General features: G+C 50.8%; 5 protein-coding genes across 5 annotated transcripts; 2 read left to right on the top strand and 3 right to left on the bottom strand.

Moving 5' to 3' along the window:
- Positions 1-270: 270 nt before the first annotated feature.
- On the top strand, positions 271-1,487 carry M430DRAFT_37596 (hypothetical protein). The gene is made up of 3 exons (XM_024867150.1): positions 271-405; positions 466-1,230; positions 1,317-1,487. The coding sequence occupies exons 2-3, from the start codon at positions 520-522 to the stop codon at positions 1,341-1,343; spliced, it is 738 nt and encodes a 245-aa protein (XP_024716603.1). The 5' UTR covers positions 271-405; positions 466-519; the 3' UTR covers positions 1,344-1,487.
- A 1,317-nt stretch (positions 1,488-2,804) lies between these two features.
- Positions 2,805-4,630, bottom strand: M430DRAFT_23102 (hypothetical protein; the record flags this gene model as incomplete). Its single annotated transcript, XM_024864836.1, has 4 exons — positions 2,805-3,943; positions 3,994-4,315; positions 4,362-4,528; positions 4,585-4,630. The coding sequence occupies 4 exons, from the start codon at positions 4,628-4,630 to the stop codon at positions 2,805-2,807; spliced, it is 1,674 nt and encodes a 557-aa protein (XP_024716602.1).
- A 766-nt stretch (positions 4,631-5,396) lies between these two features.
- On the bottom strand, positions 5,397-12,200 carry M430DRAFT_110601 (hypothetical protein; the record flags this gene model as incomplete). The annotated part of the gene is made up of 3 exons (XM_024861371.1): positions 5,397-11,347; positions 11,390-11,532; positions 11,593-12,200. 3 exons carry the CDS (start codon positions 12,198-12,200, stop codon positions 5,397-5,399), a joined length of 6,702 nt encoding a protein of 2,233 aa, XP_024716601.1.
- Positions 12,201-12,970: 770 nt separating this feature from the next.
- On the top strand, positions 12,971-13,856 carry M430DRAFT_190749 (hypothetical protein). The gene is made up of 2 exons (XM_024864011.1): positions 12,971-13,388; positions 13,468-13,856. Exons 1-2 carry the CDS (start codon positions 13,064-13,066, stop codon positions 13,725-13,727), a joined length of 585 nt encoding a protein of 194 aa, XP_024716600.1. The 5' UTR covers positions 12,971-13,063; the 3' UTR covers positions 13,728-13,856.
- Positions 13,857-13,984: 128 nt separating this feature from the next.
- On the bottom strand, positions 13,985-15,004 carry M430DRAFT_31554 (hypothetical protein; the record flags this gene model as incomplete). The annotated part of the gene is made up of 1 exon (XM_024866046.1): positions 13,985-15,004. One exon carries the CDS (start codon positions 15,002-15,004, stop codon positions 13,985-13,987), a length of 1,020 nt encoding a protein of 339 aa, XP_024716599.1.
- Between the last annotated feature and the right edge of the window lie 433 nt (positions 15,005-15,437).

Below are 15,437 nucleotides of genomic sequence, written 5' to 3'. Positions count from 1 at the left end.
AAGGGGGGGGGGGGTGTATTAGGCGAGTGTCACGTCCGTCTGGTCACATTAGACTGTCTTTTCCCATACCAGGACTATTCAATTAGGTTCAAGTATCAGACAATATTTTCGTTTGCCAAGCTCTATATGATGGGAGATTCATGAATCAACATGGTAGATTTGCATGGACATTCCCGTGAAAATGGAAACAAGAGCATATCACGTGCCACCTCGCTTAGGGATTCCACGATGTTTCCAGCACGACTGAGCGAATATCTCATCTCTCACCATCACCATCGAACCCATCCTCGAATAGGAAATTCCCAACCTCATTGCGACCCTCTGCACGTCGGAGAGAGGACCTGCAGAGCAAACCGTGGCAGCGTGGAGGAAAACACTTGAGGATCTTCTGTCAGGTTTTAATTTGTAGGAGATTCCGCAATTTTTCCCCGCATTCAGAAGACAACAGTCTAATATCTACTTTAGCTACCCCTGAACCCCTGAGCCTACTCGTAGCACTGGCACTGTGAAGGCGCCAAGATGCCCGCAATGCTCGACGACCCCGACGCTCCAACGATCTACCGCAGCTCTGGCGCTTCACCCTTCCCAGACCCTCACGATACCCAGCCTTCTCTCCCCGTTGATGTATACCCCCGCCAAATCACTCTGCGAGACAGAGTCACCGTCGCGACTATCGTGCCCTTCTCCTCCCGGCATCAAGTACCCCCTTCTCTGCTTGCCTATCTCAGCGATCAGCTCAACAAGGAGATAGAGACGGGGGACACATATCCTATGATCGACACCATGTCGGTGGACAAATTCGCTTCCTACTGGTTCCAGAACTTTGGGGCTGTCATGCTGCTTGGACATATCGAGAGCGCGGACGAGGTCATTGAGGGCAAGAACTGGGCTACGGAATGTTTGGGAAGCTTTTACATCAAGCCCAACTATCCCGGCCGGAGTAGCCACGTCTGCAACGCTGGGTTCCTCGTCACAGACGCAGCACGGAACAAAGGCGTGGGCCGACTCATGGGCGAGTCGTATCTCGACTGGGCCCCGCGACTAGGCTACACCTACTCCGTCTTCAACCTCGTCTACGAGACCAACGTCGCCTCATGCCGGATCTGGGATGCGTTAGGGTTCAAGCGCATCGGGCGGGTCAAGGGAGCGGGAAACCTGAAATCGTACCCGGGGCAACTCGTCGACGCGATCATCTACGGGAGAGACTTAGGGCCGGGAGGCACCGATTTCGTGAGTGAAGAACGCTTCGATAAAATCGCCTTCTATCTCCGATCCGGCAAGTATCCGGCCGGGGCTGACCGAGCGGAAAAAAGCAGGCTCCGATCCGCAGCAACGCACTATAAGCTGCTCGAGAATGATAAGCTCATGCTGAAGGACAAGGAGGTGATCTCAGATCCGCAGAAGCAGTACGAGATTGCGCGGAACGTGCACGTGCTGCAGCATGGGGGAATCAACAAGACGACGGCGACGATTGCGGAGAAATATCACTGGGTCAGGATCAAGGAGACCGTCAGTCTTGTAATTAGGAATTGTGCCGAATGCAAAGAGTTGGGCAAAGCTCCTGTCGTGCGCGCTGATGGTGCTGTTCCCCGTCGCTCGCTCGCGCCCAGTCTCTCCTCCGCCAGGCAAGGAGGCGTCAGCGCCGCTGGCCGAATCCTCAGTCTGCCCCCCCACCCCTCACAATCCTCTCCATCTCCGTCTCCCTTCCGCGGAGACCATCACCACCAACAACAAGCATCTGTCAGCCCTCAAGTCCTCAACCGCAGCCTCCCCGGCTCCAGCCAAGACCCATCGCAACTCCAGAACCAACTCCAGGTCCAGCACCACCCTTCAGCGCCCATCCCACAGATGCAAGACCACCACCCGCACCACCGCAACCTGCGCGATGACTACATGCCGCTCGACCCGCACATCATGGAAGACGTCCAGAACCACCTCGGCTCATACAACTCATCAACGCACGCGTCGGCGCACCCACACGACCACTCCCCGACCTTCACCTCGCACAACGAGCTCGACGCGCACGATCATAACGCCGCCGAGGATTCCTTCCAAGCCATGCTCGGCGGCATGGGCGCCGGCGGCGGCAGCATGGTCGGGGGCTCCGGCGACAACGAGCCGCATGTCGTGGACGGCAATGGCGACTTGGATATGCTGATTGATCAGGAAGAGGACGGGGAGGGCGAGGAGGAGGACGAGCCGCGCGACGTTCATGTGCATGAGGCGAGCGTGCTTCAGATTCGGGCGGAGGCGGCGGCGAGAGCGGCGGAGGAGGCGATGAGGAGCGGGACTAGGAGTGGCTATGGGAAGGGCTGAGGAGCGCTGAAAGGCCGGCTGGTTGATGTTGATGTTGATGTTGATATTCATGTGTTGATTCAGGAAAGAAGGAAATCAAGTAAGCAAGCAAGCTCTGGATTTTCGAGTGGAATCAGACTGCGATGGGGAATTCCGGGGTGAGAGATCCCCCGATAGCGTAGCTTTTGTGCTATGGTCAGGGATGAGGGGGTGATCAGTACCGTCTGGTTGAATGATGGCGGCTAGATCAGCGAAAGAGAGCCGCGAAGCTAAAAGGGGGGGGGCAAGACGTCCCGCCACTCCTGCAGTCAATGATTGATTGATGGACATGAAATGAAGAAGGGCCCCCACATGCGAAAAGTCATGTATTAATGATACGGGGGTAAGCAGTTCTAGCATTCATCAAATGTATATAATACTATCATACAGAGGAACTAGTACACTCTGCCCTATATCCGCGCGCGCCAGGAATCACTTCTTTCTTTAATTTTTCACAACCCTCCCGGGCTCTACCGTCTCGGCATACCTCTCCCTCTACCCCTCAACACCCTCTGCGCAGCTCCGGGCGGTAACCCTCTTTGCGGCGCCTGCGGCTGCGCACTCTCCTCGTTCTTGATCGTCTCATCAACACTCAGGATCAGACAGCTCGCCTCGGTCGCCGCCTGAATAGCATTAATCTTCACCAACGCCGGCTCCCACACAAACGCCTCCAGATTATCCGCGATACCCTCGTGCACGAAATCGACGCCGGCCCACACGTTCCCCTTCCGGTGCTCGACCCGCAGCTTGTTCAGGATGTCCGTGGCGTCGAAGCCGGCATTGTCGCAGAGCTGGCGCGGGATCACCTCGAGCGCTTTGGCGAACGATTTGATGATCGCTTGCTGCTTGTGCGGAACGTTCTTGTCCGCGTAGCGGTGCAGGTAGGCCGACACTTCCATCTCGCACGCGCCGCCACCGGCGACGATGGTGTTGTTCTTGATGGCGCGCTTGACGATCATGATTGCGTCGTGGAGCGAGCGTTCTACTTCTGCAATGAACTGCTCTGCTCCACCGCGGAGCACCAGGGTGCATGTCTTAGCCGCAGGGCAGTCTTCAAAGAAGTTAAAGCGCTCTCCACCAATTTGTCGCTCCTCGAAGAAACCGCAAGTCCCGAGGTGCTCGGGGCGGATGTCTGAGCAGGTCGATTGGATGGAACCGCCGGTTGCTTGAATGACGCGCTCAAGGTCGTCGGAGGAGACTCGTCCAGCACAGAAGATGTCTCTATCCGCAAAATACTGCGTAGCCAAATCTCCAATCGGTAACTTTGACAACACAACCTTAGCACCGGTCTTGTAAATAGCTTCCATCTTGTTGTAGATGATTTGCCATTCTGCATCGACAATGGCTTGGTATTCCGAGACTTGCTCAACGCGTACTTCAGCGTTGTCTTTCTCGGACTTGAGCTCGAGCTCAACGTTCAGGCAGACGATCTTGGGGTTCTTGAAGGATTTAGGTTGTTGTTCGAAACCGGCGTAGGAGAAGGTCTTCTTGAACGCTACACCGTTGACAAAAAGGGAGTCTGTAAGAGAGCCGCCGGGGATTTTCTTGATTCCAATGAGCTTCTCGTTGAGGTCGTCTTGGTCGAGAGACAGGACAGCGTCGACAACCACTGTATACTGTTAGCATCCATAACTTGAGAGTATTTGCATGCACACCAACTTTTTGTGAAGAAAGAGGTATTCCTCTTAATCAGCTTGCTGCTCATAGCCGTTCCAGCTAATTTGCCCAAAGTCTCCCTCTTGTTGCTGTCACTCGTATTCACAGCAATTTCCTTCACCTTATTAACCGCCATCGCAGAAGCTCTCCTCAACCCCTTGACAATAGTCTGCGAGCTAACTCCCTGCTCGACATGGTCCTTGATCTCCTTGAGAATTTCGCCAGCCAGCACGACCACAGACGTCGTCCCATCTCCCACCTCAGCATCTTGTGATCTCGCAATATCGGTCAGGATTCGCGCGGCCGGGTGTACGATATCAAGCAGCTGCATCTGTCAGAGCCGAACTGGGGAAGGAAGATATTCATCATACCTTCATAACAGTAGCACCATCATTTGTGATCGTTTGTCTGCCATTCGAATCCACAAGCAGCAAATCCCCGCCGTACGGACCCAGCGTACTTCGTATCGTCGCTTGCACAGCTATACAAGCATTGATATTACTGATGATCTGCCCCTTTCCCTGCGACGAATCCGTGCCTACATCGCATTCCTATCAGCAAGAGCTGGAGCTGTACGCTGATTTCAAAGCTCACCTTCTTTCAGCACAATGATCGTGGGGGTTTGGCCACCGAACGACATGTTGCCGACCTTGCAGAGCTATCGTACACGGGTTCTCAAGGCGACTGGATCAGTGGAGGTATGCGTCTCAAGTTCGGATGGTTGCTAGGAGGGCGGTGTGTCTTGCGCAGAGCTTCGTTTCGTCAGTCGATGCTTTTCAAAATTCTCGATTTCGCGTATACGCGTTGGGGTTCGCTTCGGCTGCCGTACAAGAGTCGCACGTGATCTGGCTTGGAAAAGGGGGATATTTACTAAGTTGATACTTTTCTCTATCAGAGAAAACTGGCGGAGTAAGCTCATATGTGAATGTAAATGAGGTTCTCTGGCGTTGAAAAGCTCACATTTTATGCGTCGATATCAGTTGAGAGTGCTCTGTAGAAGACCCCTTTTACTAGGCGGGGGCCCCTTTTAGTTTTAGCTCCCTGAAACAGGAAGAGCCAGTGTCTATATCATATAATGGGTCCTCATATGTTACATTGTGTAGAGATCGAAAAATTATATTAGGGGCTGCAATAGTGATACATCATGACCAAACACAAGGATTTCCTTCAACTCAACTCATACCGTCATACATTCCAATACAGCCTACTTTAACGGCCTTCACATATGTTATACGAATTGGTAAGATATATCACATACAAGAGGCAGAGCCAACTAATTCAAACATAATTCATTAATCTCTATGCATACAACATGAAATATGGGTACTTGATGCTATCCAGACCTTAAACGCCCAATCCAATCCCAATCCGCCAATGCATAAACCTGTACAGCAATTCCATATCCCTCACAACGCTCCTACTACGCCATTGACAACATCACTCAGCATCCGCAGCCCGTAGACACGCGCTACATTCCCATACACGCCCAAGCGCCGCTCCACTTCACTCCTCTTGATTGTCTCGCCCCAGGCGCCGCCACACGAGCAATGCTCCATGAAATCATTCACCCGGATACCCTTGCACTTGACACACTTCAGATCTTGCGTGCACCACTCCGTCACCATCCCTTCCACGTTCCCAATCAGCCGCTCCTCCAGATCAAGCCGAGGGTACTCTGCCTCGCAGAACGAACATTTCCACGCCCTCGCCTCCCCAGCTACCTTCCCATCGGGACCCAGATCGGGGATTAGATCCTCGTCACGGCAGAAATCGAGATCGCGTGCCATGGTGCAGTTCTCGCAGATAACCTGTTGCATCCTTAAGCTCTCACTCGGATTCTCGAATCGCGCTTCGTTACTGAATTCCCTGATCTCGAACATTTGAAGCAATTCCTTGCGGAGGAGACGGGCTTCAAGAGTAATGTTCTTGTCAAGGGATAAGACTTGCATGAGTGATTTGACGAGTTGGAGGGCAGGATTGCTTAATGTTAGGTGTGACCCAGGGAGGAGGGGGAAGTTGTAATCGGAAGCTAGTTCAGGATGTAGCATCTCGTCTTTTTGGCGTCTGATTAGACCGGCTATTTGACGTTTGAGGGGCTTCTCAAATTCCTTTCCTAAGGTAATCTTGTCCTCCTTGTCATCGCCAAGGGCGTGGACGGGAAGCTGAGTTGGTCGAGGCGTTGCATCAACACCACCATCACCGAGAATGCGAGGGCGTTTAAGCTTATGCATAATCTCGACAAACTCAACCACCCAATCATGGAAGATGGGTTGGAGCGGTGCAGGTAGAAACTTGCTGAGTTGCCAATGCATGACAATGTCCAGTGTTTGGTTCTCAGCCTCGACGACTTCCTGGCAAGCTTTGCCGCCATAGTTGAATTCATCATACCACACCAGGTAATCCCAATATTCCTTTATTTCGAGGTCCAGAAAGTGGAAGAGGGGCTTCGCCTTGATAGATTTTAGAATGTATTGACTGTATGCGTAGGCATTGCCGACTTCAGATTTAGTTGTTTGCAAGAGTAGTCGATTTGCATTGGCGAAGACGACCTGAGAGCCGACTCTTCGGAAATCGGTCATTAATTGCAGGAAAGCTTTTCGGGACATCATCTGTACGTAGTAGTGTAATGAGCGGTCGTACAGAAACGAATCAGGATTCTCAACCCATCGAACGAGATGTTGCACCATAATGTCTGCCATGGTACTTCCTCTGCTGGCTTCAGTCCACCAGGCCTTGACCATCTCGCGGAGGACCGTGACACCGGCGGTCGCGAAAGCATTGTCTGCATAAAGGACATTCGTCCCATCGCTTGGTGAATCATCCGTTGGTGCAGCTGGGTTGAATGAGACTGAGTCGCTTCCCTCGAGCTCATTGATAAGGGACGAGGTCAAAATGGTGTTGATTGCCAGGTTGCGGACATCAATCTCGATGCAAACGGAAGGATATGTACCGGGATTGTTAACAGACGGCATCTGCACAGTATCTAGAGGTCCAGTAATATCATCTAACTCGTAACCAGCATGATCTGGTCTTGGGCCTCCGGACCACCACAGAATCACATTGTGCTTCTGCAAGCGCCGTGCATACGCAACGTCGATCAAAAACCGAGGATCATCTCGTTCGAGATTGCAAAGCGGAACATCACCATATCTTGCCAGCTCCGTTAGATGCAAGATCCATGATCCAAGGCCGAGGTAATGATTAACCAGACGCTTTGCAACGAAAGATTGCCAGCCAAGTGGCGGGAGGTTGCTGTCCGAAATCTCATACCTCAACGGTAGAACTGGGAACTCTGCTAGAATAGGAACATCATGAGTAAGCATTCGTCGTTGCGGTGATTGAATGACGAGCATTAGTGGTTTCGATTCATCGTTTCGCATCTTCTTGACAAGATCTCCAATTTCAAGAAGAGCTTTCCGTCTTGTCGTGACTTGGCTTGTCTTGAACTGGAGCTTCTCTTGATATTGGAAACAATTCTGCCATTCCTGCCCATCAGCTTCCTGTTCTCGTTTGGCCAGCATATCACTGTAGATCTTCCCGAAATTTGGCAGGTCTGCGCTGGAGTCTTTAGATTTCTGAAGGATGACCACATGAGCTTGCTCTTTCGCCGTAGAGAATAAAGCGAAAACTTGTCGATCCCCAGCGACGACATGGTAGAGATAGAGATAAGCAATTGGCGATTGTAAAAGGTATGGCTGAGTTGTGACTGGTCGGCAAAGAGTAGAAAGATCGAATCCCGATTCAAGACCCTTGCCCAGAACACCTGGTTGTGTCTCATCAAAAGTACAGAGATTTCCTAGTTGCAATACCGCCCGGATGTTCAACGGCACCTGCTTTTCATAAACCCCCTCCACACTTGGATGATTAAACAGTAGCGATAGCTTCTCGGCGTCGTTGATATATACTTCTTCAGGCATGGTCAGCTTGAAGAGGTGCACTGAAGGATGTCCGTTTGGTAGTGTATGGTTGACTTTCTGGGCCACACAACCATCCACCTCAATATCTGGCAATTCTTTGCCCTTCAGGTTTAGGAAGATTTCCCGCGGTACGTTAACTTTCAGGGTATGTATCTTCGAGTCGATAAGAACATACGCCATGACGACTCCCGGACTGGACGTCCCTCGCAATTGGAGGACCTGCCAGGTACCTTTGAACATCATCTCTGCCTGGTTGCGGAAAGTCGCTCCAATATTGCTTTGGGCATTGGCACGGGTCTCACCGAATAAGTGTCTACGACGGATTCGGGCCTGCTTCTGGATCTTCCACTTCTGTTTCTGATAATCCAGGAAACCAAGGTAGTCTTCGGTTGGATTTGGCATCTTTTCGGGCAATGTAGCATATGGGTTCGTCGAAACAGCCACTGCAGGCTCTGGGGATTTCCTTTTCATAGGCTTCTGGGAAGCTTGAGACAGTGCAGCCCCAATGGTTTTTGGCTTCAGGATTTTGGCCCCAAAGTCTTCCATATCCGCGATTCGTGAATCATGCAGGTTGGTAATATCTTCCAGTGGAGCTTTCACAAACAAGTCGGTCATCTTCTTCTGCTTTAACTTGTCATCCTTGATGTTGATCCTGCGTTGCAGCCATTCAGGATGTGGGACCCTTGGAACAGGGTTTCGAACTTTCTGTAAGGCGGCTGGGATAGTGATAAGCTTCTGGATGACTGAGCCTAGACGTTCCAGGTAGTAATCCCAATCAAGCAGTGCTCTCGGGTCCATATTTGTAGGGTCTTCTTTCAGCCATTTTCTCAAGAAGTGTCGCTTGATTGTAGTTTCCGCAGAGAAGATAGCCACAGGAATGGCTCGCTCAGTAACAGGTGCACTCTTTGGTCGCGAGCAAATAATGTACTTGCAATTCAAGCCTTTATCTTTCACCATCTGCTCGCCCAAGAAATCAGCCAGGCGCCTTGCGGTGGTGATCGATGTCGACTTCTGTGTCCCATACTCCTCTAGAGTTTTCGACATGCTCCTGTTCTCGCAAATGAGATCGATAAGCTCCTCATCGGCCAGGGTCTCGCCCTTGGAGTGCAAAACATCCAGCCATTGATTGGCGACCTTTGCGACAGCTCCATACGTCTCTTGTAATGTTGTGCCCTCCAAGAAGAACTTGAATATCTGCTGCTGGAAGATCTTGATGAGCTTCAACTCTCCTCTTCGCTTGACTTCGAACCCCTTCAGTTCCGCTAGGCTTCCATCCTCATTGAACACCGCGTACCGCTTCTTCAAGTTCTTGTCTTCTTCCTTGGAGGTTGGCAGGATCATAGCCCGGTATGGACCGTCGACTTCGAAGAAGATGGAATTGTCGCTGTGGGTCTCATATTTGAAGGTTTTTGGATCGACAAGAGTCTGATACTGGTGATTTGTGAATTTGTCGTGGACGAGGTGATTCAGCATAACACAGGGGTAAGAGATAGTCAGCTTTTTGCCGTTCTTGAGCGTGAAGGCATGGTTCTCGGGGAATGTTGCAGGAAGCATACACCAGATACCATCGGTATCGAGTTCCAGGGGCCTACCAATTCTCTCTACCAGCTGTCGGGCCATTTGAATGATATGCGCACCAGTCAAACAGGTGACACCAGCCATCTCCATAGAATACCAACGAGACCCCTTCCTCATCACATAACCATAGAATGAGTTGAGAATGACTTTGTGCGCCAGTTGCAAAGAATCGAAAAGCACAATCATTTTCTTTCCGTTCTCGATCTCTGCCGCGGGAGCGCCGGAGGCTTTCAGCGCTTCTGTCTTGCCTTTCCATACCTTTTGCTTCCCTTTGTAATCGTATCGTCGATCACGGAAAGCTCTAACGGTATCGATATAAAACGGGTTCTCTCGCTGGCAGATAATGGCTTCTCTCTCAATCGTTTTCGAATCATGGATCTTATGGTAGATTTTCTGACTGTAGATTTGCAATCTTTTCCGAATAAGGGAAGCCCGCTCATCTTCGCTCAGGTCCTGCCATGTGCGAGGGGGGCTATTTGGGTATTTGCCCGGGAACCGCTCATTCTCAAGGGAACTTCTGATCATGTTGTACTCATCTCGTTTCGCAGGAAGATATTCCCCTCTCCACGCCCACGGCATCCTTCGATCGCAGGTCTTTCCAGGTCTGTTGAAATCGCATGCAGCACAATCCGATTCCTGAATCATAGAGTCAGGCTGCAGTCGATTTGTGGTCATGATGTTTGGGTACATGGAGGCGACATCCAGATGGTAGATCAGAGGTCGCTCACTTCGATTAGCCGTTGCTTTCAAACTGTTCAACCGGTCCGCGATCTGCTGCTTGACTTCATCATAGTTCGTGATATCGTCAAGTGACTTCTTTTCTTCAACCGTGATACTGAATTTTAAAGCAGCATCCAGATCCTTGAGAAGTTCATCAATGGCTGTGGTGTCAACAGCAAAGTTGACAGGAATATCGCTACGGAAGACACCAGCTTCGATACTTTCAACATGGCCACCAACGTAAGTTTCCGACTCCAAGAGATGGCCTTCCCAGAAAGATTCTTTGGGTTGGACGTGCTTATTCGGTAAAACGATTTCCTTCTGATAGGCTTGCACCATGAGCAACATTTCGCAGAGGGTTCCAGTTCCCTTTCGCAAAACAGCATCTGGTCCGAGAGGAATAATCGTACACAGCGAAAAGATAAAGGGGTGTACATATTTCATGTACAGATAATAGGTAGCCACAGCATCGGAAACGGAATACTCAGCGAGAGTCTGCGGTCGTTCGCTGGCATACCGCAGCATGACTTCCGGGTCCAGTTCGTCAGGGTCGTATCCAAGCTTTGCAGTAGTCACGGCCTTCAGACCTCTACTCCCCTGTGGCAGATAACTGTCTCGATTGACCCAGTGAAAGCAGTCCATATGAGCACTGTAATCGCAGCAATACTGGTCATCAGTTCCTTTTCGCCATCCAATTTCCTGATACATATCGATTCCATTGACACTTGCTCGAGCATCCACAAATGGCCAATCGAAAAAGTCTCCGTTGTAAGTCGCTATCACCGTAGGCCGAGCTTCCTTGATATGAAGAAAGAATCGTTCAATAACAGCTTTCTCGTCTGGTTCGTTGAAAATCATAAACGGCCCTTCGTATTCAGGTTTCGGCGTATATTCGAAATCCTCAATATCCTCCGAGACAATCTCCCGATTCGTGATTAAAAACCCCTGGCCATCGATCATGTACGATATCATCATGATCTGATCGATAGCCGGATCAGGAAATTTCAAGGGTAATTTCGTGGTCTCGATATCGTATGCCATGACCACAGGGTCTGCTCTCTGCAAACGTTCTTCTATGCATTTCATCGTCGTAACACCATGTTTTGCCTCCACAGTATACCATTTCCCAGTCCGTATATCTGCTACCGTCAGTCAAGTATTGAAATCATGCAAGACTGACCCACCTAGATCTATCATTACCCGTACATGATATGGTACGTCCCATTCCCTAATATCTACAATGAAATCACTCGCATCAGCAACAGAAGTATTAAGTCGTCTCTCATCATCTCGTTCGTCATCAAAAAGGTCAAAGCCAGCGTTTGCACTGCAGTCCATTAGCTCCAGTCCCAAAATTGCGATCTGAACTCCCGACAAAACAACGTACCTGGCAACCTCAGCATAAGTATCCATGGCATTCATGTTCTTCCTATTCCTCTCGGCAATAGGCATGATATCCCGTCTCGCCGCCAACAAATCCCCAACATTTGCAAATCTCAACTCAAAGAATGTCCGCCTATACCCAAGAAGATGATTCGGCATCTGCAGATCCTCCTTTTCAACCTTTCTTAAGCTCTTGACGACCCCTCCTCCAGGAGCGCGCTTCAACCATTCTTCCGCTTCTGACTCGTGGCCCCTTTTCACCGCGACCAGGAAGTACGGATCATATTCCAGCGTCGCCTTGAACGTGCTCCCATCCTCCTCAATGAAGTAACAATCCAGACCCGCCCTCCCCTCTGGGATTTTTTCATCTTCGATACTGGTGCTTTGGATATTGACCAGCCAGCCCACGCGTTTCTTTCCAGACTCGTAACGCGCGAATCCCTGTGCTTCATCGATACTATGTGCCAGTCGCACCGCCTCGCGTTTCTCGTCTGCTGATGTCGCCTCTGCGCCAGACTTCGCCGCGAAGGTCTTTGCTTTTCGAGGTCCATGGTACGCTTGTTTCCCGCCGCGGCGGTAGCCATTCTGTGGTGCCCGTCGAGGGGCCGGCATCGTGGGTTGGTTCAAGAGGCTCGATGCGATTGGGGCGGATGAGAGGGAGGAGAGGCAAGTCTAGTTAAAGAATTGCTTCGTAATTGACAATCGCTGGGCGTCAGGAGAGGAGGAATTAGAAGGTCGTGAGTCTCGCTCAATCATCGGATATGGTTTTGGGTATTATGGCGCGCTTAAGATACCGCGTACGCGACGCGTTTTTCTGGGAAGCGATATTAAAGTGGCTTTGCTGATCTCATGATAACGTGATCGGGGAGATATCAGACAAAGCTAACTTGACTACTTAGCAGCTGTCTATATGTCATGAAGGTCTAATAAGATTTGGATGGAAACAGGAAAGGTTATACCTATCTTGAGCATTTATCACGTGATAAATATGATTAGAGTTGAGGGAGGTATCTAACGCCCACTTTACAGCCAGGTCATGGTGCTAGCAAGGGAAGATATAGGAGGAGGCAGTTACAGAGGGTTTTGAGGTGTTTTTACCCGGAACCCATGAGAATGGTTCAGATATCCGCCGGCTTGTCAACTGCAAGGCTGAAATCAAATACCAGAATGCCTGGCAAGGTATTCAGGGAACATTAACCACTGACCTCTCCAGAAAGTTCAATTGAGTATAAGAGAGTCATGATTCATAGAAAAAAGTAAAAGTTAAAAGTTGCCAGAGGTCCAAGTAGTGACTGGAATCCAAGCCTTGAGCTGTTTCTACTCCAGCCTCAGCCTTGTAGCACAAGGCTGCACACACTCCGGCGCCCCACAACGCCAGGATCTGCCGATCGATCAACCTCACCTCTCTTCATCTTCGCCAACAGCCTTCCCTCTCCGCCTGCACAGTTCCTATTTCCCACCACAAACCATCCCCAATGGCTGGCGACACTCGAGAATCCTCTCCTCCACCCACCCCCCGGGGTCCCCCACCCGGGAGCACCACCGTGCCCGAGCACGTCCAGACACCGAACAAAGTCTACGAAGTTTTCCACTCGCCCCCGGAATCTGCGAACGCGCTGCCCGCTGGCTCCGGCCAGAACACCGCTGGTGCCCACGAGCCCCCGCCTACCCTGGCAGAGGCCATCAAGACCGTCAGGCTTCAGGATTTCAAACAGGTTCATATGTATCCTTGCGTGCGGGAGTCGCTGCTCATGGGTATTGGAGGCGGGTTTGGACTCGGCGGCGTGCGGGCTTTGTTTGGTGGTGTGTATCCCTTCTCCACTTATACAATCAGAAATGGCTGGCGAGAGCTCAAATAGCTAATCCGGTATTACAATAGCTCCAATCCCTAAAGCGGCAAACTGGGCGGTAGGCACATTCGTCTTTGCCTCTTGGGCCAATTACGAGTACTGCATGTACAAGAGACAGCTGGAGAAGGCGACGATGAAGCGCGCGGTCGAGATTATTGATCGTAAGAAGGCGGAGAAAGAGGAGGCGGCTAGAATCAAGAGGGAGGAGAGGCGGAGGGCTAAAGAGGAGGCTGATAGATTGGAGGAGGAGCAGAGGAAGAAGTCGAAGTGGAGCTGGAAGTTCTGGTGACAGGGGAGATGCTACAATAAAAGTGACGTGTATTAAATTATGGTATCTGTATTCAAAAATAAGGGACGGCTTGAGGAAATTGTTTGATTAGGTTCCGAACCAGGGGAATATCCTATAACAACCCCGAACTCCTTCGCTATGCAGAGCAAAAGCAGCTCCGCTCTAATACAATCCATCCATCCATATTGCAATCTGATTCCCAAATCCAAATGTCCCTTGAAACTCCGGTAGACCCAAGTCAAGTCGTAGCCAAATCGTCAACTCGTCGGAATAATGCTTTCCGTCATACCCTCCAAAAATCTCACCCTCCTCGCGGTCTCCGCTTCGACCTTACTACTCTCCTTACTAACTTCACCCCTCCTCCTCTCACTTCTCTTGGCCCTGGCCTCCCTCGCCTCTCGACTCCGATACTCCGCCATTTGTAGTCTCCTCTTCTCTGATCTCGCATATGCTATGGCCGGTGTTGGCTTAAAGCCAATCCCATTGATGCCTTCCCCGTCATCATCAGGATCATCTGGATTATGGCCAGTGATCTCATCATCATGCCATGTCAATGCCGCTCTGTCGAGATCCACATTCCTTTCTCCCCCATCCGCAGTTTCTGTTTCCAATGATGCATCTCTGGAGCCAAGTAATGGCGGAGTACCCATCCTTTTTCTTGACGCACGAGACTTAGAATCCGCAAGACAGTTGATGCTCGGATACGCCCGCGCCAATCCCCCTTTCCGTTTCCCAATACTCGACCCCTTAAAAATCATAGGATCAACCTCGTTCCTCAACGCCAAGGAGCATCCCTTCTCCGAGACCGTCGAATCTGAGTTCCTCTCCGACCCACTCACGGTTCCAAAGCTCTGATGCTGAGGCGTCTCTGGTATTTCCCTCCCCCTCCCTGAAGCTATATCACTCTCTTTGTCTCCGAAGACTTTGACCCGCTTTCTTACCGCGCTCTCCTCTTGCATTCCTTCATTGCGCGGTCCAAGTCTGGGGAAATTGGAGCGCTGGAGGTCGAGTTTCGACACCCTATCATCTTCCAGTTGCAGGCCTTGGAAAGTGTACGCCACTTTCGTGCGCGGGCTTCCTGTTTCGGAATCAGCCGAGGAGGCTACGGTGATATTGCTAGGGAGCTTGGTGTTAAGACGCATTTCGGGGCAGGAAGCCGGAGGTGTGGGCGGTATATCATCACGTTTTCGTTTCGGCGTAGAGGAAACGGATTGTTGAGACGAAGGTGGAGGTGGCGAAGGGGAGGAAGTTGATGGGGAAGAGAGAACTGGTGGCATCGCTAGGGACGATGCAGCATTCGATGCTCTGTTTATCAGATTGCAAGGTGAGGAGGTCGGATTCTTAGAGCCGTCCGCGCGTCCTCAGTACGATAATAGGACTGCAACGGTACGACGATTCCTGACGATGATAACGGAAGCATGTAATGCTGTTAATGATATTCTTGAAGCGAAAATAAAAGTAATAAGTGGTGGTAGTATGATTGTGGTTTGAGCAATAGTTGGAGCGATTGGAACCGGTCCAGGACGGTGAAGGCGGGGAATGCTGGTGGGGTGCCAGTCAAGCAAATCGCCGACAACGGTTTAGCTTCTGGTCCCGTGATCCTTGTCTACGAGTACATCCATCTCTTCACCTTCTCTCGTCTTTACCCTTGACATATCTTCAAGTGAAGTCCCGCCCCCTTTCTACACGCTCTAGGTCTATGTCCTTTTA

The sequence above is a fragment of the Amorphotheca resinae genome (genome assembly GCF_003019875.1).
Source record: "Amorphotheca resinae ATCC 22711 unplaced genomic scaffold M430scaffold_14, whole genome shotgun sequence".
Lineage (NCBI taxonomy): Eukaryota > Fungi > Ascomycota > Leotiomycetes > Helotiales > Amorphothecaceae > Amorphotheca > Amorphotheca resinae.
The sequence above is the reverse complement of the archived record's forward strand: the minus strand, read 5'-3'. Positions and strand labels throughout refer to the sequence as shown.

What these genes read in the sequence shown, in the direction of transcription:
- M430DRAFT_37596 (XM_024867150.1), top strand. Translation starts at nt 520, where the DNA reads ATGCCCGCAATGCTCGACGACCCCGACGCTCCAACGATCTACCGCAGC. An exon ending in GGCCGGGAGGCACCGATTTC is followed by an intron (nt 1,231 to 1,316) that starts GTGAGTGAAGAA and finishes GGAAAAAAGCAG; the next exon opens with GCTCCGATCCGCAGCAACGC.
- M430DRAFT_190749 (XM_024864011.1), top strand. Translation starts at nt 13,064, where the DNA reads ATGGCTGGCGACACTCGAGAATCCTCTCCTCCACCCACCCCCCGGGGT. An exon ending in CGGCGTGCGGGCTTTGTTTG is followed by an intron (nt 13,389 to 13,467) that starts GTGGTGTGTATC and finishes GTATTACAATAG; the next exon opens with CTCCAATCCCTAAAGCGGCA.